The 25449-nt window shown below is 29.7% G+C and overlaps 1 protein-coding gene across 5 annotated transcripts; it reads right to left on the bottom strand.

Annotated features, from left to right (window-relative positions):
* Positions 1–308: 308 nt before the first annotated feature.
* Positions 309–24732, bottom strand: LOC130901906 (putative uncharacterized protein DDB_G0271606). 5 transcript variants are annotated; one of them, XM_057813578.1, is made up of 10 exons: positions 24551–24732; positions 24200–24264; positions 21522–21551; positions 21275–21456; positions 20962–21215; positions 20727–20904; positions 20560–20669; positions 14706–14849; positions 13479–13601; positions 309–13383 (listed from the first exon to the last, which is right to left on the bottom strand). In XM_057813578.1, exons 4-10 carry the CDS (start codon positions 21450–21452, stop codon positions 12247–12249), a joined length of 2124 nt encoding a protein of 707 aa, XP_057669561.1. In that variant the 5' UTR covers positions 21453–21456; positions 21522–21551; positions 24200–24264; positions 24551–24732; the 3' UTR covers positions 309–12246. The 5 variants fall into 5 exon arrangements, with proteins under 5 accessions (XP_057669561.1, XP_057669562.1, XP_057669565.1 ...); XM_057813579.1 differs by lacking the exon at positions 21522–21551; XM_057813582.1 differs by lacking the exons at positions 24200–24264; positions 24551–24732 and adding an exon at positions 24303–24436.
* Between the last annotated feature and the right edge of the window lie 717 nt (positions 24733–25449).

Below are 25449 nucleotides of genomic sequence, written 5' to 3' on the forward strand. Positions count from 1 at the left end.
ACGTCTCTCCAATAAAGATTATATGGTCTTCTGTTTATGTTTACGGCAAAAACTATAGTCGATATTTATTGTTTATTTCTTCTGCGTTCCTTATATCGAGAAATATTACTGAATGTCGTTAATACTTTATTTTTTTTCTAATTAAATAAATAATTAGATATGTAAATAATACAATAAAAAAAATGGGTGCTCATCGGAATAAAAACCACGCCTACTTTGATAATGGCAGATTTCAATGATGGATACCACTTAATAGAGTTGCCAGTTCTCATTCGATTTAGAAGGTAAGGTATAACGAAAAAACGGTATTTTCCTAAGAATATTTATTATAACTGGGATATTTTGTACATAGCCTTAGCGCCAATAAGTCATTTATTATATAATATTTCTCACTTTTCACAAGACAGAATAGTTTTCGACGTCTCATAAATTTTTTTTAATATCCAACAATTTCGTAGAAAAACATATCGCTAACGTTATAATAAAAAATTTCAAAAAAATAACAAGTATGAAAAAAAACTACCGAACGAGTCGAAAAATATTCTTTCCATTTGGTTTTTCAGTTTTAATTTTTTTTTTATTTTAAAATTAGCTAATTTACATATTTATACTAGTTTCTAATACTAAATCAAGATCTGGCGTATTACGTGGGTCCAAACTTACTATCTTCTTAAGCCTCTAAAATTGAACACACTTAATTGTCTCCCTGACAAAGTCCACAAATCCTAACTATTATTATTTTAAAATTGCCGATAGATGTCGTTAACTTTCCAACCTCTAAGCTTCCCTCAAAATTTTTCCAGCTCAAACACGAATATCGATTTTTTTAGAAAAATAATTGATTAAAACGATATTTATACTGTTGTTGTTTCCTACCGCTTGTGATATCTCAGTATTTTTTTTACACAGAGTAATTCATTTAGATTGGAAACATTTTTCTTTGCGATTAAATTTTGAATTTATTTCCCATTTTTGTAGTTAAAAATAGAAAATTATAATTAGTGATTTATTTATGGAATAAAATTATAAATTGATGAAAATTTACAGTTATAGAACTTCCTAAGGTAACAATCAATTGATGGCTATGGAAATTCTATACATGCAATTTAGAAAATGTTAGAAAGCGCTGAAACAACTAAATTTCTTTAAATTTTGTCCCAAAATAGGTGCTCTACTTCTTGGTATTCAAAATAGGTAAATAACCTTTTTAGACGCGCGTTTCTTATTTCAATGACTCGCACCGATCGCCCCCACTTATAATTGTAGCTCATTTGTAGCTTTATTAATTTAAAATTTATTTTCGATATCAAATTTCTAGTTACATAAATTGTTGAGTTTTTTAAGCTATTTTTCATATCTGATTTCTAGATTTTTAACGAAATAACGTATTTTAAATACGAAAAATCCATTTTAAATAAATGAGAATTTACCAATACTTGTTAAATTTTGAATTTATAGTTTATGTTCGAAACATTTTGTGATTGTTTTCGTTGGTAATTTGTTTTAGATAAAAATATATTTCAAAATGGGATTTATACGTTTATTTCCAATTTTTTTGGTGAATGAATATTATTATTGTCTATTACAAATACTTTTCTTTCAATACACATTACTCAAATGAGTTAAACCCATTTCGAAGTGAAAATTGATATATAGTAGGTGTCCAATGTAAATGTCTCAAAAGTATTTCTCACAAGAAAATTTATTTTTATGTAAAAATCATCCCGTTAAAGTTAGGTTCTTTAATCAAATTGGAATATTACATTCAAAAACATAACTAGTTTTAGTACCACGAATTACATAAATCTCATCATCAATACATAAATCTGTTTATAAGATACAAACTTACCTCAAATACAAAAAATCGAGAAGCACAAAAGTGTCTAAAAATACAGAAACAAACAACACGAAGATATTTTGAAATCCGAAATTTTCCACTAAAATATTGAGCACTCCTGGTTAGTTAATTGTTTATAACATAGAATACTTTATGTTCTAAGGTTAATTGTCATTACATTAATACAGAAAAATGTTCCACGCGTATCGATTTTAATTCGATTGATAACTAAAATACGAGAATATTTCGATTTGTTAAAACGTCGTCAAAAGATGATTTAAGACATAAAATGCAGGACACAACTCAGCAATTTTCGCTATAAGTCAATAATTTATTCGAATATATTCGAAATGGTGTTAATTAACGTTATAATGACATAATGAATCATTATATTCGACTGATACTTTTTTATTTAGTTTAAATAATATCAATTTTCGTCATGATTTGTAGACTTCTTAGTAAGTAGGATACAATGTTTTTTTAAAACTATCACAATGTTTTGGCTCATCACTACCTATACTTTGATTTGAAAGAACCTCTTTTTTGTAAGAAACGTTTATCGTAGTTTTTTATCTATAAAAAAAAACCTCACAAAAAAATTATATAACCCAACTTTATATACGAGGTGTAAATATTAAATGTGTCAAAACACGTAGAATCCGTTACTGAAACTAATTTATTGAAGAAAAAAAAATCATTTTTGTTTTGATTTTGTAAGAGGGTTAGAAACGAATCACAAATGTTCGTTTGTAAATGTGACATTTCCCAACAAAAAAATAGTTACCATGACTATGCCTATGAGGACGTTTCCCACTAATACAGATGAAACTGAAAGTAGCCTGAGGAGAAGACATCAAGAAGCCTGCAGTGAAATTGAGTTTCTAGGGGTACGTTTCTCCAAGGAAATTAATATGGACGATTCTGCAAGAAGCCTGAGGAGTAATTAAGAAGCCTGAAGAAACATCAAGAAACCTGAAGAAAAATCATGAAGCCAGAGGCGAAATTAGGTTAGGACTTGTCTCACAAGGAAACTAATACAGACGAGATTGCAGGAAACCTGAGGAGAAATCAAGAAGCCTTATTGTCAATACATGTAATACATCTTTTCCTCTCAGTGTTCCTTGTCGAATTTTACATCCTACATTTTCTATCAAGTTCCTTAGGTGAATACTGCATCAAGGTGGGCGAAATTTTGTTCAATGATTGGAGAAAAAAAATTACAGTCTCACAATTTAATAGTCACAACTAGTATTTTTATTCTCACTGTGTATAATTTTCTGTAAATAAAGTCGATTATTTATTTTTGTTGTGTTGGTTTCACTTTACATTTCTAGAAGTTCTCTTTTATTGAGACATCCTTTACCATATTAGTGTTCATATCAAAACCCTTTAATTGACCCATAACCTAAATATCTAAAAAATATATATAAATATAGTCCCTACTTTTGTATGACACAACCTTGTAGAGCTTATTACAGGGTGAACCGTTTACAAAGCGTTTCAAATTAACTCGTTAGTTTTTTCGAAACGCGCTATTAATATGGACGTTAAAATTCTCAAAGATTCAACAATTTGTTTTTTGAACTTTAGATGAATATGTACTGTAGGTAAAAAATTGGAACACCCTGTAAGTTTTTTTTTACATAAATTATATCTATGTACACGGTACGTAGTGTAAATTGACAAGGATGTTATTGCTGGCCGCTAATTTTTGTGCTCGATGACATTTTATATAGGTTGCAGTTAGGAACAACTAGAATTTAAAAAAAAAAATTTGAATCAGAAAAAAATTCGTGGAAATGAAATACAAAATTCTCTCTATGTCTTGGGAATAACCACTTTTGGCTGCACCGCCAATTTCATTACTTAGATCAGGAAAAAAATGCCCCTACCCCCAGCCTGAGGAAACATCAAGAAGCCTGTAGTGAAATTAAGTTTCTGGGGATACGTTTCTTACAAGGAAACTGATATAGATGAGACGGCAAGAAGCCTGAGGAGACATCAAGAAACCTGAGGAGACATTAAGAAGCCTGAGGAGACATTAAAAAGCCTGAGGAGACATCAAGAAACCTGCAGTGAAGTTAAGTTTATGGAGGTACGTTTCTCACAAGGAAACTGATACAGATGAGACTGCAAGAAGCCTGAGGAGACATCAAGAAGCCTGCAGTGAAGTTAAGTTTCTGGGGGTACGTATGGTAAGTGGACGCGACGATCAATAAAGGAAAATCAAAAGTAGTGCGTGAACTTTCCATTAACCATATCTTTAATCGGTATAGCTTTGAGCTGATAAGTACCATTTTGGCTCAAACCGTTCAACATTTGCGTCAAATTTTGAATTTAGAACGTCCATCTAAGCGAGAAATATCTTTTTATTGATTTTGGAAAAATTGGAGAATTTCCACTTTTACTAGCGAATTTTTAAAATTTGATTCCACAACTGTCAGAAATTAGATATACGAAGATCGGTAGATATAACCAGATCGTTTGAAGTGTTGCCAGTGTGATTATTTTGTCTAAAAAGCTTGTGGCATTGACAGGTGGTTGGAAAATGAGTATGGACATTTTGTTCGAGTTAGTTGAGGTGAGCTGGATAGAGAGAATAATGATGTTAAAGAAAGGAATTAAAATATGAATGCAAGCAAATTAAATTTCAATAAACTTTGATTCTCCAGTGCTTATTATTATTATTAAAGTAAATACTTAGTAAAAAAATCATCGAGTATATGTAATGTTCTCGTACATATACAGGTTGTCCTGAAAAAACGTGCTAGAAACTATATTAGTTGCCATACTTACACTTTTATATATGATTCCGAGAAAATTTGTCTTTAATCGCGCATTAAGGGGTGAATTCATACATTTTTAATAAAAATTATTTTGAAGTGCCCCTACTATATAATTTTCGATTATTTTCTTGGTTTCTCAAATCAAAATTGAAGATTTTTTTAATTTTACATAAAAATAGTTCTTCAAAGTTTTTCGCTTTTACTTATATTTTTGAGTTTGGGGGGTTAATCGTTGCTTGAGATTTTTTTCAAATTTAGAATTTTTCAACGAGTTATAATTTTTTTTATTTGTAATTTACCATCCTCTAAACTCTTGCCACCAATTTAATTTCAAAGAAAAAATTCAAAATTTTATTTTTAACAATTTTTTTTAATAATAAAACAAATTATTTCAACTTTTATGAAAAATATTAATAATCTTTTTTAATTTTCTAAAATTAAATTTCATTTTTTTAAACATTCATGAATTTTTTGAAAATTTATAATTCTCCAACGAGTTACAATTTTTTAAAGTTGTAAATCATCCCCTAAGCTTGAGCCAACTTAACTCTGTAAATAAGTGATAGAAAAAACCTTCAATTTACTATTTTTGAAGTAAATTAAAAGATCTACAACTTTTATCTGAACTATTTCTTTCTAACTTTTATCGTTTTCCAAAATTTTGGAAAAAGTTTTATTACTTCTACCTTAACCAACCCAACTCTGTAAATATGAATATTAGCGAAAAACTATAAGAGAAATAGTCTTGTGTAATATTAAAAGATCTAGAACTCTTCTTTCAACATTTTTCAAAATTTTGTAAAATACTTTTTTTAAAATTTTCCCCACTCCAATCCTGCTTCAATTCCGTTCTTATAAGTAGAAATTTTCAAAGGACCTTTTTTTGTAAAATTGAGGGATCTACAACTTTCATTATTTTTCCAAATTTTGAAAAAACACTTTTTGGACTCTTATTCCAACCCCCTTAACTCTGTAAATATTAATGATAACAAAAAACTTTCAAGGACCATTTTTGAGTAAAATTAAAAGATCTACAACTTTTATCCGAACTTTTTCTTTCAAACTTTCAACTTTTTTCCTAAATTTTGAAAAAACACTTTTCTTAAATTTTTTGGATCCCTATCCCAACTCCCCTAACTCTGTAAATATTAATAATAGCGAAAAACTTCCACGGATCATTTTTGTGTAAAATTAAAAGATCTACAACTTTTATCTGAACTATTTCTTTCAAACACTTACCGTTTTTCCAAATTTAAAAAACGAAACACTTTTTATCACTCCCACTCAGTGAACTATTCCAAAAAATACTTAATAAAACTATTTCAAATACTTTGGAGTATTTTATATTGAAGATTCAATAAATTACCTCATAAATCACCTTTGAAGACAAATTTTCCCGGACTATATCCTCGCCAATGCTATAAAAATATCATTAAATTTACTTTAACAAGTAGTATACAGGGGGTGTAGTCAATATTGTGTATTAGCGAGCCCTGTACACCAAATAAATTATTTACAATTTGTAATAATACACAGGTACGTTGTACATTACGCAACAACAATAACAAGAAGAAAAGAAAATACAAAATACGACATTTTTATTATTATTTTTTTAAATCTCTTCCAAAACGAACTGGTTAAGAAACAAACGAAAAAATCTGTAATTATTGACAGGCAGAAAATATAAATATTTTTAGGAACAAATAACTCAAAATAGGAACAATACGAATGAACATTTTTTATTAAATACTAATAGTACCTACTTTACAAAGGACAACACAGAAAAAAAATAATTTTCTTTATTGGAGTTGTTACTAGAAATTTGGAAAAGTGACTCATATATTTTTCTTTAATACCCCAAACAGGCTGAGGCATAATTTACATCGAACTCATTATTCACTTTCTTCGATTGTCATATGAAGTTAAGAAGACAAAATTCGCCACAAGGAGCTTGAAGGGGAAACTATGGATACAAATAGAAGAAAAACTGATTAGGTATAAGAATAATGAATAATTCAAGGAAACATGCTAAGAATTTAAAAGGATAATGGAAAAATGGAGTTTTTACAAAATAAGGATAAAAATCGAGAAAAATAAAAAAAAGCTGCAAGTAACTTGAAAAAGGCAAAATACCCGTTTGTAATAAATATATGAATAGGTTATGTCAAAAGTCATTGGGCAAAATGAGGCAAATATTGAAACTATGGATATTAAATAAAAAAAAAAAAAATGAAAAGGAATGAAAATTTTGAGAAAAGAGCCTAAAGAAGCCAAAAAACTTCAAATAAATACAATTAGAAAAAAATAAGGACATTGGACAAAAGATGGAGTTCAATAAGTTTGAAGACCAACAAAAGAAAATGAGTTTATCGAAAAGAAAAAGTTCATTAAAAGGAACCTAAATATGACGAAAATCTTTTTGTTTTTGAAAACCAACGAATCAAAAAATGACTAAACGCTTTTTGCATTAATAATAGGAAAAGGTCATTGGACAAATATATGAGAAAGAGTTCAATAGCTTTGGAAATTATCAAGACCAAAGAAGAATGGTAATGAATTGATTGAAATAATAAATTTATAAAAAGAGACTGGAAAATGTCATCAAATTAATAATGAAAAACTAATTTCATGAGTCATTGGACAAAATAAGTTGAGAAAGATATTAATACTGAAGAATTCTGGCTGAAAACCATAAAATTTCAAATGACGTAGCTATGACAAACCAAAAAATTTCACAAAATTTTGTAAAATCAGGTACACTCAAGGTAAAAAATGACAAATAGGAAAGATTTGATGACTCTAGAGCATATAAAAACATTAGTAGTGAAGTTAAGACAGAGAAAATAATAGAGAAAATATCTCATTGGAATCAAGTCGAAAAATTGTTAAAACAAAATTTCAACGTTATTGTTTTCCATTTTCCATTAATAAAAATTTCTAATTCGTTAAGATTTTCATATAAAATGATTTATTCATTAGGATGGAATTCGATTGAAACGTGTTTTTTTCTGCGTGTCAATGTATTTTGGCCAAATATTTGAAAAATTCAGTATCTTACCTAACCTCAAATATCCCTTACAAACTAGTTCAATAATTTACCTTCCTTACATACTATTTTTCAATGTATATAGAGAATATGTATATTTTTTATATATATTTAATACAAACTAATCTATTTTTTATAAATATCTTTATATGGGAATATACAATTTTGAAAAATCAATTAAACGAAGTTACCATTTCGGAAAATATTTTCCTCAGTGGTAGCTTCTATTAAATCGAAAAAAAAACGTGTTTCTACGTTTGAAAACTGTTAGGCTCTTTGGAACATTTAACAATTTCGATTTTTCGACATTTTTGATTGATTCGATGACAAGAAGAAAAATAATACTTTTGTAATAACTTTCGTCGAAAATTATTCCCAAACGTAATTTTTCTTTTTACATTCAAACGGCATATAAAAACTACAAAACATCAATAAATATTTTTTTAACAAACGTTTTAAACTGTCACAGCCTAAAATTGAAAAATACAATGTTGCTTAAGGTTTGTTCAAATATTTAAACGGAAACGATTTACGATTTATACGTTATTACAAATCAGAAATATTCCATCGTTAATCTAGAAGAATTTAAAATAAGAAACGTCATTTTTGAGAAAAAATATTAGTGTACCGAGTGACCTAATAAAATAGTCACTAACAATGACAATAAAATAAATAATTAGTATGAAAAGTACCTAAGGATGTTTTAGAACAAATATAGAAAGAATTTGAACAAGTATTGGACAAAATATGGTCAAGAATCACGAAAAAATATGGAAATAAATGTACCACGAAAAAAATAATGAATATTTAAAATAATGTTTGAAGTGAACATGCTGAAATTGAACAAAATTCGCTAGGGGAAACTGTTTCCGGATAAATATAAGAAGAGATGCTTGAACAGTCATTGGAAAAATAAAAATATTTAGATATTGAAGAACAATTTAAGTCAGGAAACTATTAGTGAAGAGCTTGAGCAAGATAACCTCAAATAATAATGATGAAAAGTTGAGTACATTGGACAAAAATGAAGCTTTGAAAATATGTGTTAAGAACATTAAAAATATAGAAATGAATCGAAAATAAGGGTAAAAAACTTGACTACAGAGCTTGAAAAAGCAAAAAACCTCAAAGGAACATGCAAATACAATGGACATTGGACAAAAATAATATAATCTTGAGTAGTTGGGAAAAACTATGAAGTTATGTAGAGGTCAGTAAAAATGTGGAAACAAATTAAGAAAAGGAAAAAATAAGGTGCAAAAAACTTGCGAAAAAGATATGAGGATGTTTTCAAATCGATCAAAAGAAAAATAAGTCGAATAGTCATTGGGCAAAGGAAGACAGATAAGAAAAATATGGATACCGAATCGAAAATAAGTATGGAAATTGCAAAAACCTTGAATACAACTTTGTAAAAGCAAAAAAGATCTTAAACAAACATGCTAACAAGTAAATTAGTCATCGGACAAAAAGGATTGCATTAAATAGTTGCCAAAACCATTAAGTTGTGCCCAGAACACAAAAAATGTAGATACATATTGAGAAAAAGGAAAAATACACTACGAGTAACTTGGAAAGACATGAAAATGTTTTCGAATGAATTAAGGAGAAATAATTGGGTTAGTCATTGGACAAAGTAAGACAGATAAGAGAATTATGACTATTCTTTCGAAAAGGGGTAAAAAAAAGTTATAAAAATCTAGAGCATAGAACTAGCCAAAGCTAAGAAAAATTCAAACAAACATGATTATGAGTAAAATGGACATTGGACAAATAAGATCGCCTTGAACAGTTGGTATAACTATAAAGTTGTGTCCAAATCATTGAAAATATTGAAATAAATTGAGAAAAAGTAAAAATAAGCTACAAAGAACTTATAAAAAGACATGTAGCCCATAATATTTGCAATCAAATTAGGAAGGATAATTTGAATAGTCATTGAACAAAAGAAGACAGATAATAAGAATATTACTTTTATTGATTCAAAAATAGATACAAAAACTTCAGAGTACAAACCTTAAAAAGGCAAGAAGGATCTCAAAAAAACATGCTGAGAAGTAAAATGGACATTGTACAAAAAATATAGTCACAAATAATTGCTAAAACCCTAAAATTGTGTCCAGATAATTGAACATATAGAAATAACTATAAGTTGGCTTCAAATCATTGGAAATATAGAAAAAAAAATGAGAAAAAGGATCTAAGGAAAAGAAAAGAAACAATAATTTGAAGTCATTGGGCAAAAGGAGCTAGATGAGAAAAATTAAGAAGACATTGGACAAAATAAGATCATTTTGAAAAGGAGGGAAAACTAAGGAGTTGTGTCCAGATCATTAGAAACATATACAAAATTCAATAGAAAAAAATATACAAAGAGGAATCTCAAAAAGACAAAAGATTCTTTCTGGATAAATATTGAAAAAGGTATTTGAACACTCATAGGACAAATAAGGAAACTATGAATATTAGTTACAAAACACCTATATGTAAAGAGCTTGATAAAGGTAAAAAAATTTCAAATAAACATAACTAAGCGTTAAAGGGTCATTGAACAAAAGAAGATCGACTTGAAGAGCAGAAATGATGATCATTTTTGCTCTTTAATGCTTAATTATTAATACATAGTTTAGAAAGACAAAATGAGGAAATATATGAAAACTATAAAGTTATTTTGTATTCAGTATAGTTTTGTACTAAACATTTATATTTGGGCTTGAATATTAAGAAAATAAGATTAAAATGTGAAAAGAAAATGAAATAAATGGAAAAATATATTATATCTTTTCCTGGATACAAATATGTTTTTTTGATAATTTTTCAAAATTTTTTTCATCAAATACAATGATCTGGATACAACACATCCATCGTCCATTGAGGTACACAGGACAATTTACTACAAAATGAACGAAAATTTTTAACGAATCAATTTTGTTCCAAATGTACAAAACTACTACTACTACTTATAAAGTTTTTTATACGTTTTTGGTACACTAGAAATGGAAAATATTCAAATTTTGTTCTATTGGACATTTAATGGACAGAAACTAATGGAATTCAATCAGGATATAGATCATTTCATAATCTGTCAAATTCAATCTCTTATTTTTCAAACGCCCTGGTAGGATTTACTAAATCGTTTCCAAACCGTAACTGGCAGATTATTTTTGAGCACAACTTTCCATACAAAAGAAAATATCTTGTAATACAAGGCAGGTCACATTTTAAAAAATATGTAACAAACATTTGCGTACCGTAATTCAGTAAGTGACTAACCCTGTACGTTTCAAATATAAAATAGTCTTTTAACGAGGATAAATTCATTCGTGGTTGAGAGATCGTAACTTAAGTACTAGTTTTGGCAAAAAAATACAGGGCGAGTCGATATATTGGATCGTACGAAATATTTTCATTTAGATAATGAAAAATAAATTTGACTGGATATTGTAACGGGTAAGTTTTTTTTTTGTTTGTGTTGGTAGGTAATGCAAAGTGATTTTTTGCGTTTCGTCTTTATTATTAATATCACAGATCTAAAACTTTTTCGTTCGACAACAAAAAAAACTTATCCGCGTTATTTTGATTTAGTATACGAATTAATCAATTTTCCCAAGTTTCGAATAGTTACAAAACAAAAAGAAAATAATTTATTAGTTTCATACAGACAGAGAAAAGTTTTCAATGTTTTAATGAGAATATGAATTTTCAAAAATAATTTTAATATAAAAAACATCAAATTTATTATAAATCAAAACAAATTTACCTTTTGATTAATTTTTTTGTAGAAACGTAGGAAAATCAATCATCCTCGTCAACGACGATATATTTTTCAATTATCATAGAATAAGAGTATCTTTTACACATAGAAACAAACGATAATAACAAACAAAAAAACTATCGCTTACAAATTTACGTTATATATAGTCTTAAATATTAAATAACGTTTTTTATTTTTTCTTTGAATCCGTTTATCCGAATCTAAATAACTCACCTTAGAGCACAATGTTTCATCTAATAAAAAAAAACTAAACTACGAAACGCGTCCTCTACAGATGGCATCTCACTGCTTTAATTCTCAACGTAATATTGTCATTTAAAAATCTTTTTCAATATATATATCATTATATTTTTATAAATATATGGTTCGAAAACTCAAAAAGGGAGGGCGCAATCTTCCAAGTTCGATTTCGGTTCTAATCAATACAAAAATAATGTCTTACTGGTAATAATCAAATTGACTCCTTATTGCGATGAAAAAGGGAATTAAAGAAGAGGATTTTAAGGTGATAATTGACGATTTCTAATTGTTTTTATTTTTCTTATTTATTGAGAAGACTGTCGAAGTTGGACGAGCCCGCTCCCAAAACAACAACAAAATAATCACTTTTCGTTACACACACACATATATATATATATCCTCATTCTTCAATAAATAAATATATTTTATTATAACCCCTTTCTCTCTTTCTCTTTCTTACGTACATTAAATTTACGGTATATTACATTTATTGTACAGTCTTAAATAAATAGAAAATGAAAAATATACAAAAAGGAGACAAAACAGAAAAAAAAGGAGGATGTTACAACTTGAGCGAATCCATCTTCTTGCGCACCTCGCCGGCGACTTCGTCGGGTAGCGGAGCGTCTCCGGCGCCGATTTCGTTAACCATACCGCTTCCGGCGCCACTGCGGCGCAACGAACGTTTACTGCGTCTCGCCTGCGGTTGCGCAGTCACCACCGCCGGTACGTAACTCTGATTTGTCGTAGTCGATAAATGTACCTGGGAATCGGAGGATTGTGTTAAGGAGGATTCAGGATGACGGGTTTTATCATCAATTATCAAATTATTGTTGTTGTTAACGGGTGGGGTTTTGTTTTTGTTTTTCGTCAAATCGTTAGTAGTATTCGATACAGTCTTATTGTTGTAATAGTAATATTTCATATTATCGTCATTATTGTTATTATTTTGTTTTTTGTAATTGTTGTTGTGAAATGATTTCGCGTAACCGATCGATTTCAATTGTGGCGAATAGGGAGCCGGCGGGGGTGTATTTACTATTTTATTATCCTCGTTTTTATTTTCGTCGACTAGACTAGCCGAAGATGAATTCGAATCGGTGCGTAAACTCGAACGACTCGAATGATCGTTCGATTGTCTATGATCGAAATTTCGTTTACGCGTTCTGTTTATATTAAAATTGTTCGGACGTCCTTCGATGTATCCGTTAAATCTGCGATAATCCGGGAAACCGAATACCGAATGAGGAGGATGAGGACCGAATATGGGCGGAGGAGGATGTTGAGGGTTGAATCCTACGAATGGATTAACGAAACCGTTAGAAGGATAAACGGGGATGTTTTGATTATTTTGCATAATCGGTTTGCGTCTGCGCCCGCTCTGCATCGACGAATAGTCTTTTTCCTGTTGTTGTTCGATCGATAAAACGGATACGACCGGCGTCTGCGATTTTCTATCATTCGGTAAAATATGCGCCTGGTGTATATCCGTTGGTTGTTGTTGTTGTAAAGATGACAGTCTGCTACCGCCGAAACTAACGTTTGACGTATCGTTATTTGTCACTTGAGGTTGATTAGACGAAAAATTGGTACCCGATGATACCCCCAAAGGCAGTGCCAACGGCGGTTGTGATGAAGGAATTAGCGATGTGTCAACGTCTTGTGATGTAAGGGTTTGTTCGGTAATATCGTAGTTATCCTAATGATAAAAAAACAGTAAGTGAAAATTTCAATACAAAAAAAACATGTAAAATTAAACATATACTAAATTTTTCGTAACCTAAATTTATTTACCTCGGTGTATGGTCCACCGGCGCCCAAATCGAATGCTTCGGAATAAACGGCGGGCCCTTCCATGGTTGTTCCGTACATTGGTAGATTGTAGAAAAATTGCTCGTTTGGATTATACGGGGGCAACTGTAATATTATCAATATTTATTCGATATACGAGATGAATTTGACGAAAAAGTGACTTTTAAGATATGAACAGTTCCGTAACTTCGATGATTATATTTTTAGTGATCGTCATGAATCAAATGTTATTCGTCAAAAGCTTACCGATAGTTTCAATAATCATTGAAAGAAAACTGTTTCAGTTGTTAAATAAATATGGAAAAAAGGAATAAAAAACAAGGAAAAGTTAGAAAAATCTTAATATTATTGTGTCCTTTTACCTACTTTCTCATAAAAAGAAAATTATTTCCGTTGTTGGTTAAAAGACTGTAGAATGTAAACAAATTACTTTTTACGCGGAAAACCAATAAAAGAAGCCGAAAAAAAGTTGTGTAAATATTTGAAATTGGATTCATCTATAAACAGGAAAGTGTTTTCATTGTTGAGTAAATATGAAAAAAAAAACGTTTCACCTATTGATCAATCATTATTTTTACGCGGAAAAACAATTAAAGAAACCGAAAAAAAGTTGAGTAAATATTAAAAAAAAACGTAGCCTTGGATTAGCCCAAAGCCCATATAAATAGGAAGATTTTCATTAAGATTTCAGATTAAAAAAAAAATAGATTGATTACTTTTCACACAAACAAACTATTAAAGTAACCGAGGAAAAGTTACGTAAATATTGATAAAATTGTGTCCTTTTACCTATTTTCGACTATTGTTTAATTCATTTTTAATTCACAATAAGAAACCAATAAAAAGTCACATAAATACTGATAAAAATCGTACTTAGCGCTTGGCGAACAAAAATATATGAGTTACGAAAGGTTACATATAAAAAAGATATTTGCAAGGTGAGTGCAACGATTGCCTGAAGCTTATTAAAAGCTCGCTTACCGTAGGAAAACCTCAGGAACAAAACTACAAATGGAAAAATGGACTTTACCTAAGGAAAGTGATTCCAAAAAGGCACAAAAATTATTATATATATATATATATATATATATATATATATATATATATATATATATATATATATATATATATAAATGAAGGGGAGACACAAGATTTTTTTATTTAAAATCACTTTTGCCATCAAACCACCCTCGTATCTTGATTTATTACCTGTTGAGCATAGCAATTGGGTCTTTGCGGACTACTTGATCGAATAATGGGGTTACATTGGGTACCTCCTGGACCGGTTTGGCCTCCGGCCATGTATTGAGTCGATGGCGGGACGCCGTTACCCTGGTAGAAATTGTACTCAAACTACAAATTCAAATCACACTTTTTATTACAGGGTTCCGTTGAAATTTTAATAGGTCGCTCGATAAACTGAACTTTTTCAACGTTTTTGACAGTCACTAAACTATTTACATTCTGGTAAAGTTACGTGAAATAAAGTCGATAAAGAATTTTTAGAATTCTTTCCAAAGATTTTCATACATAATCCAACGATATCTGGTACTGCTTTGAGTGTAGTCCGTGAAAGATAACGCTAAGAAACGCTCATATCAGACAGAGTAATTGTGAGTGTATTCAGTTCGACTAAAGAAAATTTCACTGACAACACTCAAGAAAACCTCTTAAAATGTCCGGGTTTTAGGTTATAAAATCGTGGCTTTAATAACCTTATTTTAGAAATGGCACTTTTTCATTTTTACTCTCACGAAAAAATTGTAGAAAATCTTATATCCCATAACGTGAAAGTTGTTTTCGAAAAAAAAAAAAAAATTTAATAGGTTAGGTTAGTCCTGGTTTCCCAGAAGACCTAGGCTAACTAGCTAACCACCCTCCCATCTCTTTTGCCTTTCATTATTTTTATGCATTGCCAATCCAGAATACAGGCAGGGCACTTATGTGTCGAGTGAATCTCATTATCTTTCTAGTATTTTCTTTGTTGATCCTTGGTCAAAACGCTCTGTATATCGTACAATCACTTTTGTTTGTCGCAAATACCTCGTGGCACATTTTGATGCTAATGTTTTCTGCAAGGTGGGTGCAACGATCACCTGAGGCTGATTAAAAGCTCGATTACATTAAAAATTCAAACGAACATTTAGATATTTACTCATGCCTATTTTTCTAGAGCCTTGCCTGACTTATGCCGACCTTTGTAGGTAAGTCCAATAATCTTTGCCCATCTCTCTGGCTTGTATGGTCAAAGGAGTTTATTGTCCTTTGATGCTTTCTCTAGTTACTATTTTCCCAAATATTTTCGCGTCAACCGTTTGGGAATTAACTGGTGTAAAATAATAATGGTAGAGAGAAGTTTTCCAATTTCAAAAATTGACTTTATATACAAATATATTTTTCTTTTCTACCAAGATGACTGTGTTGAACAAAAAAATCAATTATTTTAATAGTTATCGAGCTACCCAATTAAAATAAAATATACGAAGTTTTCAATTAAATTCGCAAAATATCGCAAAATATCGCAAATATTGGTGAAAAATGTATCCTTCATCAAAAATTCTGTATGTGTATCTATTTTTATTAAAAAATATTTAAAATTTAATCAAACATAATTTAATTTTGTTTTTATTAAGATCTGTAACTTGGTTTCAGAATCTGGATTATTTTCTAACCTAAATTTTTATACATCCTGTATATATATTGATTTTAAATTTATGACTGTTAGTATGAGAAAATTTACAAAATAATTGTTCTAAATAGATTTTTTCCAAGTTTAATATTTGATAGTTGCAATTCTGATTTAACATCAAGCAGAATTTTATATGAAGACAAACTTTTTTCGTAATATTGATAATTAAAAAGTTTCCAGCAAGCTAAGAAACTTTAATGGACATTCTGTATAATATCTAAGAATATCTCATTCATAAGGTACATAATCATGCTAATGAGAGAAAGAAATATTTTTCGAAAAAAAAAATTCTAAATTTTCGCAATGTGCTACTAAGAAAATAATTCAAAATGGCGGACTACATGCATTTTCAAATTTTCGTCCAATTTTTTCACTTGACAAAAATAAAAATTGATAGAAATTACGTAGCTTATTCATAAATCCGAAAGAGTAATAAATCAAAAAATTAACCAAACCAAACGAGGGTTGCTACCTAAGTTTAGAAATGTGACAACATTGATGTCCGTGTACAAGCTACCTTAAATACTAAATCTTATCGTATACAATAATAATTGTGCGAATATCCAATGCAAAAATCCCAACCTTTTAAGATTTTGTATTTTTAAAATAATGATTTTAATATTTTGGAAATAAAGTTTTCAAACTTAAAACATCTGTTAAACACATTTTAACCTCGCCAAAGAATATATTTTGGTATTTCCAAAAATAAAGAAAAAAAGGTTTTCGAGCTACAGGTCATAAAACCAGGTATAGGTTTATATATAGAATAGATAATAAAAAATCCAAAATGTATTCATTTTAGGACATACCTACAAAATAATTTTCCAACTGATAACGTATTAAATTTTTTTTTCATAACTTTATACAACAATCACAACAATAACACTATGAAGCGATTTCGAAGAACATAAAATTTCCCACTAAGTTCATCAAACTGATTTTATGATTATTTACAGTTATTATTGTATATGATAAGATTTAGGATTTAAGGCAGCTTGTACATGGATACTGGTTCTTAATAGTTTGACATTTGACATCTATAAACAACTCAAATAGCACTCGTATTCTACATTTTACATGGTAGAACTTTATAGTTAAGTTGTAAGTACTTAAAATTGATATTAAGAGTTCAAACTTGGTAAGATTTTTTTTTCTATATGTGGATTAATATTTTGTTTGAACACCAAAAAAAATTTTTTTTCGGAAATGAATGAACCCTACTGTAAATCGAAGACAATGTTATTTCTTTTATTGTATAATATTTTGGGTCGAGGGTGTCTAGCAGGTACTTGAATTTTTTCTAGAAGGGATTGTTATTTCGAGAAAGGACACGTGTCGTTTTATCACAATTTCTCATGATTCTAGGAAAAAAATTCTCTTTGATGTTTATATTGGAAGATGTAGTTTATGACATAGCCTCTGAAATGTAAACAAATATCAAATTATCGATTTTGTTTTCAACAATAATCAAAAACTTACAGTAAGATATTATTTTCCAAAGTTCTTCAGTGTGTTTCAAATAAAAAATGAGGAAAAGGACTTTTGGAAGTAATGTATATCAATAGATTTTGTTACACACACAAAATTTCGCAAAAATGTGATATGGACACAACTTGTATGGAGGAAAAACCATTTTTTGGTAAAATTAAAGTTGAAAAACCAATTTTCGAATACAATAAACTCGGAGAAGCATTTTCTAGACAAAATTGGATTTGAAAAATTCGTTATTCGACAAAGCTGACTTAAGAACATCTTTAGAAAAACTTTGATTTAAAAAAATCATTTTTGTGAGATATAAAACCAATTTTTGAACCTTAAAAACATGGGAAAAGCATTTTTTGACGAAATTAAAGTCGAAACACCAAGATTAAATTCGGAGAAGCATTTTATAGACGAAATTGGGTTTGGAAAATTCACTTTCCGACAAAGTTGGCCGAAGGAAAAACATATTTTGACAAACTTTGAATACGAAAAACCATTTTTTAAACATAATTAAAAATATAAAATCAATTTTTGAAAATTTCCATTAAGAGAAAACTATGTTTTGACGAAATGTTGAGAAAAACCAATTTTCGATCACATAATCTCGGACAGGCATTTTTTGAAAAATTCACTTTCCGACCAAAATGGCTGAAGGAAAACATCTTTTGACAAACTTTCAATTAGAAAACCATTTCTAAGCCAAATGCAAGGTATAAAACCAATTTGAAGGTTTTTAACAAAGGAAAACCATTTTTTGACAAAATTAAAGTTAAAAAAACAATTTTAGAACAAAATAAATTGGAAGAAGCATTTTATAGACGAAATTGGGTTTGGAAAATTCCTTTTCCGACCAAATTGGCCGAAGGAAAAACAAACAAAATTTGAATAAAAAAACCATTTCTTCAACATAATTCAAGATATTTTATATTTAAAAAAATAGAAATTTCCGTGGAAATTTGATAAAAATTTTTACAAAAAAGCAGAGGATTTCAAGAAATTTTATCAAATGTAAACAACCCAATGTAATACAAAACATTCAATCTCTTAAATCAAGTATCTAAGTGAAATCTACAAAATATTTGAAATGTCAGCAAAAACTACCATGTAACTCGATAGTTTTCAGTTCCAAAAAACGTTTACGCAATGTTATTTCTCAAGTGTACATAAATAATACCTCAAGTGCCCATAAATAATACCGAAGATAAACAAAGAGGATAAAAAAGGCACTTAGTCACCTCATTTATATATGAATAAGTCGAGTCAGGTTAAAATTCAAAATTAAAGGAACTATACATGTTTACATTTATTCCAGAACACGATTTTCAAAATAATAATTTACTATACAAGTTGTCTCATATCTCATGTTTTATGTTTTTTATCCTCCTCGTATAAAAATCTACCCATCGCATGCAATTTTAACATTAAAACAAAAATATACCATAGACAAACATGAGCACATAAAAAGCATCTGCAAAATACAAAGCAGAACAGTTATTTTTTATTTTTGAAAATTTTTTGCTGACAGGACCTTAAGAGAGGGATGGCGGGGGGCGGGGGTAGTTGCCCTCAGTACTGCAGGCCGTCCAGCAATACGTAAGTTGGTTGTTGGGTAACAGGGTACAATCCTGCCTCCGATATGTAGTTGCTGGACTGAACAAAATCACCCAATATATTTACACAAGACATTTTCTAACCGTCGCCGTACATAAATATTCAATTTATAACAATTATAAAAAATAGTTTTTTTAATAGTTTATAATAAACGCTGTATGAAACAAATAAATTGAGTTTTTTTTATAATTTCATACATCCCCCCTTTAGATTTGGATTTTTATAAAAAAAATTAATTCAATGGAAAAATGAAAGTTTTATTTATAGTAGTCTAGTGGATTGTGTTAGATTTGGCAACATGTTCATGTTAGCATAAATTTTGAAAATATTCAAAACCAATTAAAATCAAATTATTAAACTTTATGCCAATTTTGAAAATCAGACTTAAAATAATTACTTTCATTTTATTGGCATATGACTTTTTCACAAAAATATAATAAAAACATTAGAAATTTGATATACTTGGTATGTTCAAAAAATAACAATTTGTAAATTTCAGGAATTTGGAAAGTCTGAAAATTTTTCATTAATTTATAATCCGGCTATATACAAAGGAAAAATCATTTCTGGTTGAGAAAAATAAAAGAAATCTATTTTGTCAAAACAACCCTAAAATTAAGTTAAATATCAAAAAAATTCAGTTATCTGAAGTCTGGGGTTAGATAAAGTAGATCTATTAGAAAGACATGAAAATAATATCAAAAAGAATGTCTCAAAGAAAATTTTTGTGACCATCTAGTCCTGTTGCTCCTTTTTTTTATTGATGACCTTAAGTACAAGGGTAGTTTACAAAAATTACTGCATTTCATTGATGAAATTAAACTGCCAAAATGTGATGGGTACAGTTATATATCTAATGTGAACTATTTTGAAATTAAAATTCCCGTTATTTTATCAACATACCTCGTAAATTTTCAATTAATAATAAAAACTAATGAACCACCATATCTAATTATATTTAAAAGAATAAAAAATACAAATCCCATCAAATCATTAAAAAAATCGATTAATCTTTAAAAAAATTACCCTCTACTACAATTACACTGTCTGGTTATTAAAATATTCCTTGATCGTTGGAGAATCAAATATAATGTAATTGTATCGGTATAGCAGTTATAGAATATCAAATAAACCCATAACAAAAAACGTTAAAAAACCCTAAAACAATATCAAAATACATATAGATTCCTCACAAAGCCAATATGAATTTAAGCAACTTGTAAACGTTACACGGAAAAGTGGAAACAATTATAAAAATTCTTTAATATTTAAAAGACTCACCGGCATAGGTATTGGATACTGTTGAGGCATGTAAATAGTCTGAGGAAACATCATAGATGGATAAGCAGGTGCCTGAGGCGGACCAGTTTGTGTAGGATACATCGGAGGAGCTGAAATATTAAATATCCACATAAGTTATTTCCTATTATATTATAAGAAAAACTTACTTTGGTAAACAGGGGGTTGTACTGTAGGATCTCCTGGTGCGGCAGAGGCCGGTTGGTGATAATAGGCTACGCCACCTTGGAAATATGGCATGGCCGCTCCAGGTGGGAAAAAGAACTGAGCCGGGTTACCTGCTGCCACTGCTGGAGGACTAGAAGCATCGAAGGTTCTATTAAAAGGCTAAAAAATATATAAAATGAATATATTTATTTCAGCTTGCGTAGATATAAGTGTAACCTGTTTCTTTATAGCTGGGGCTATATTGAGTTTTCTTTCGCGCAATACTATGTTTTCAGCTTCTCTAAGAGGTCTCTTAGCGTCATCTTCGTTTTCAAAAGTGATAAATCCGTAACCTCTAGACACACCGGCTCTATCTTGAATAATTTTAGCAGCCTTTACAGTGCCATAGTTGCTAAAGAGTTGCATCAATTCACCTTCAGTTGTATTAGCTGAAATTCCTCCTACAAAGATTCTATTGGGCACCAATGTGCCTGAAAGAAACATTTTATTTTCAATTTCTTTTTCAATGCATATATTTATATATATTTACCATATTTAGGTGCATTGTTGGGCGGTGGGGAGCTCTGTGTATTTGTAGTGCTAGTACCATTAGCTATTGTAGTAATGGGAGTACTGGAAGGTGTGTTAACAGTAGAGCTATTTGAACTCTTTTTACCATTATTTTGACCTGTAGTCGACATTTTTGTATTTTCATTCGCTTTCAACATAAACCTACAATTTTTGTCACAATTAAGTTATGGCACATTATTTCAGTTGTTATCCCTGAAAGATTGTACCTTTTTTTGGAGGCAAACGACGTTAATTTTCTGCAAACAATTTAAAAAATGATATCAACTATTCACAAAAATCTAGTTATATTAAAATTTTTTATAAACATTTATGTAAGGTGCATTTTTGTACTTAATTATAATAATAAATTATGACAAATACAAATAAAAAAATTAATGTTATAACTTATTTTTTATTGTGATTATTTTTCTTGGATTGATGTCCCTTTTGATAGAAATTCAGTTTGCAATGACAGGTAAAAATTTGATGTTTTGACCTAGTTCAGTCAAAACTCGAAATAAGTCGAAAGAAAAAAAGGCAACTAAGGTCAAAATAAATCATCATCATAGCATTATGAGCGTTAAGCACATATGTATAGTGATAGGCTCGTCGTGCCCCTCTTGACATCTCCAAACGCCAATGTCCTTTGAGGAACCAATCAGAGGCTTTGGCTCGAGCCTTTTGATGTTTAGGCAAGCTGCGAGGATTGTCCAAGTGTGGAGTTGGCAGCTTAGAGGACAGTGTATGGTTAAAAATCCAGTCACTAGGAGCATAACCATCTGTGTGCCTTAGCCAGTCTCAACCATTTCTGTCAAGCCCGCCTAGCAAGCAGGTTGTTGAGAGATACGATAACACTTTTAGCTACAACGAGAATGATTTCTGGATCCATTGGTGGATCCTGCCAATCCCAATCTGGAGTGAACAGGCCTTATCGTTGCTCTAGACACTGAACTGGATCTTGCAGTCATAACTCACCAGTTCTTGATAAGACTCTCTTGCACTCAAGCACTACAGTCCAGTCACATGAGAGTGGGCGCCATGTATAACCCAAACTAAGTCACTAAATAATTTTCATATTTTTTTTTAGTTAAACATACTATTGAACCCTTGAAAAGTTTTTGATTAAGTATTTGAGAATATAAATTACGATTTTATAAGCGTTATTATAGAAAAACAAATACTAAATTAGCCGAGTTTGGGTTAAACATGGCGGCCACTCTGTCACAGTGTCACTATCAAGCCAATGTATCCAGCACTAGCCTAGAGCCACACTCTTTCCGTCGTTATGGCTTGTATAGGATCTCTTCTATCTGAACAGATTCAAATTACTGTATTCCAGTGGCGTCGATTGAGTACCGCACGACCGCACGTCCACATTCCATCACAGCGAATAACTCGACTTTGAAGACAGTGGCGTGTTTCGAAAGGAAAAAAAACTTAGCCTACTTAGTCCAAACCGTTCATCTTGGAGCCATCTGTATATCAGGTGAAAATTATTTAGTATAGCAGGCTTGAAGTTACCAGTCCACTGTTTTCTCTCAGTAATGTATGCTTTCAAGCTATTATTATTAATGGTAGTAGTTAATCACTGCCCAGCAAAATGATTGCTGCTTCATGTGTCCAGATTTTTGCAAGGTCAATTGATCCAGCCTGGAGTTCTTTGTGTATGTTCAACCTGCATGATGATCTGCTTTGAATTGTATTACTAAACCCAAGGGAGAACCAGTAGGCCTTCAAAGGTTCCAATTGGGTCCATACACATGTACCGTACAGGGCCTGGTAAGTGTGAAGGGATTTAACCATTGAAATATAAATACAGTGGAGGATCCTAAGTGAAAGAACCCAGGTACAACCAGAGGCCCTTCTTCATGTCCAAAGGGCGCAGGTGACCTTTTTTATTTTGTTATTCAAGTGTTTGTACCAAAACATCACGAGAAACATATAAAATGCTAGCGAAGTAAAAAGTTGAAGAAAATTATAATTTTCTTATGTATTCTTCCACCTAAACAAGAGTCTGATCTTGTTTACCAAGATTTTTTTCATATTCTTCTCTGTATAAACCAGTAAAACATCCAAATTTCACTTCACTTTCAATTTCAAAATAACGTGTAAAATATGTTCAATTTAATTGTTTTAACTTAAATTTTTTCACAAATAATTCAATTGTGAAATAATTATTGAGTCTCAACGGCCCTATTAATTTGATTAAGTTCTTCATCAGAATTCTAGCCATGTACATTTAACATGTAATGTTTCATTTCATGTTCTCCTAGGACAAACTTGATCATCTTCTAGTTGCATTTTAGTTTTGTCACTCCATTTTTTTCATTTTCCATTTAATCCTTTTATTCTCACTTTCCAAATCAAAAACTTAATTGAAAAAAATATTCGATAAATATCATGTAAAATTAAAATTTACAGTTAATATATTTTACAAGATATAAAAAATATTTGAGCTATATTACAACTTATTTTAATTTGGTGTACAACTTGGAAATGATAAAAATTTTACCTTTTATCTAAAATGAAATCGAAATGAAAAATTAGGCTCCTTAGGCTTGACAAAGACAATGACATTAGATATTTTCTTAAACAATTGAAAATCCCTAGGCACTGACCTACTTTCATTATTTTTATGGCCTAATTATAAAATGGACGGGAACGGTATATCGTACAATAGCATATTATCCCTTTTATATACGCAATTATGAATACTCAAATCTACTTACCAAATATCATTCAGTTGTAATATAGAATTGTTTAATTGTCGAATTTTGTGAAAAAATAAATTGCACCTCGATAAACAATGACTTAGTTTCAAAAATGCACATTCACATAAACATTTTACAAACACAATTAACATAAAAATTGTTCAAAAATATGAGAAAACTATTCACTAAACTACCTGTAATATACTGCAGTAAGATTGCAGGGACTTAGGACAATAAGCTTGACCGATGAATAAAGAAGCTTAAACAAAATAAATTGTATCACATCATCAAACTTACATCTTTTAACAGAAGTATTATTTTACGAATCATTAGAACTTGTACAACAGTTCAACACAGAAAAGATTAAACTAAAAACGATTTCTATGTACTACTAAACGGATCGTCCATGTAAAATGGCGTCGTAACTGACCAATAAGAAGCTAGCGCCAAATATGACGTAACGAAAGTTTGGGGGATTATTACTGCATTTCAAAAATTCTAAAATTGCAGTTTACTCCACATTTTATAAAAAATTATAAACTCACCTTATGTGTAGTGGGGTTCCAAGAAATGCCTTATTAAAATTCAATTTTTTTGGTAAGACTTATTTTAAAATACTTATAAAAGCATTTTAAAGTATTAAAATGAAACGAATACCAAACAGCAAAAGTTCAAAAACAAATTCAACTGTCAACAAATAAACAATTGAAGTAAACGACATATACCCAAACAACTTGATTTTTTATTATTATGATATGTCTCAAGTAACGTCACCGTTTATTTAATCAGTATTAATCATTTATATTTATTGGATATGTTTAGAAATTTTAACAAAATTAATATTGGACTGTACTTCAAATTGCAATTGTTAGTAATTAAGTATCAAATGATTATTCTATGTTTAATTGGGATTCTAATTTTGATTATAGCCGAATTTACAAGATATAATTCTTAAGAAAAATAGATGTATATATGTGAATTGTAAATCACACGACTTTATTTGTAAATTGATTTTTGAAAAAAATTAGTATTGTAAATATGTGACTAATATTACGGTAACGGATATTTAGGTTTCTGCTTTTTTAAAATTCTCTGTAAGATCACAGAACTTAGAACATAGAGTAATTCTACTTTATGTTCAAAGGAACAGAATCAATTTTAGACCATAGACACAACCAACCTGCTTGGTATCTATTGTGGATACTTGTAATGAATATCGAGACACACTCTTAGGTTAACTTTTGACAGTAGATTGTCAAAAATTATATGAAAAGTTAAATTTTGTTTACGTAAATATATTTCTGCACAATAATAGTTATTAAATAAGTTATGACTGTTTGTCTAGGATGATTTATTGTGAAATAATTGAAAAAATTTAATCTCAAACTTCAGTGTAGTTTTATTGTTTCCTCACAAAAGTTATTTCATGAGTATCCAAAGGATT

The sequence above is a fragment of the Diorhabda carinulata genome, chromosome X (genome assembly GCF_026250575.1).
Source record: "Diorhabda carinulata isolate Delta chromosome X, icDioCari1.1, whole genome shotgun sequence".
Lineage (NCBI taxonomy): Eukaryota > Metazoa > Arthropoda > Insecta > Coleoptera > Chrysomelidae > Diorhabda > Diorhabda carinulata.

What these genes read in the sequence shown, in the direction of transcription:
- LOC130901906 (XM_057813583.1), bottom strand. An exon ending in CAACAATGCACCTAAATATG is followed by an intron (nt 21,216 to 21,274) that starts GTAAATATATAT and finishes TGTTTCTTTCAG; the next exon opens with GCACATTGGTGCCCAATAGA. An exon ending in CCCCAGCTATAAAGAAACAG is followed by an intron (nt 20,905 to 20,961) that starts GTTACACTTATA and finishes TATATTTTTTAG; the next exon opens with CCTTTTAATAGAACCTTCGA.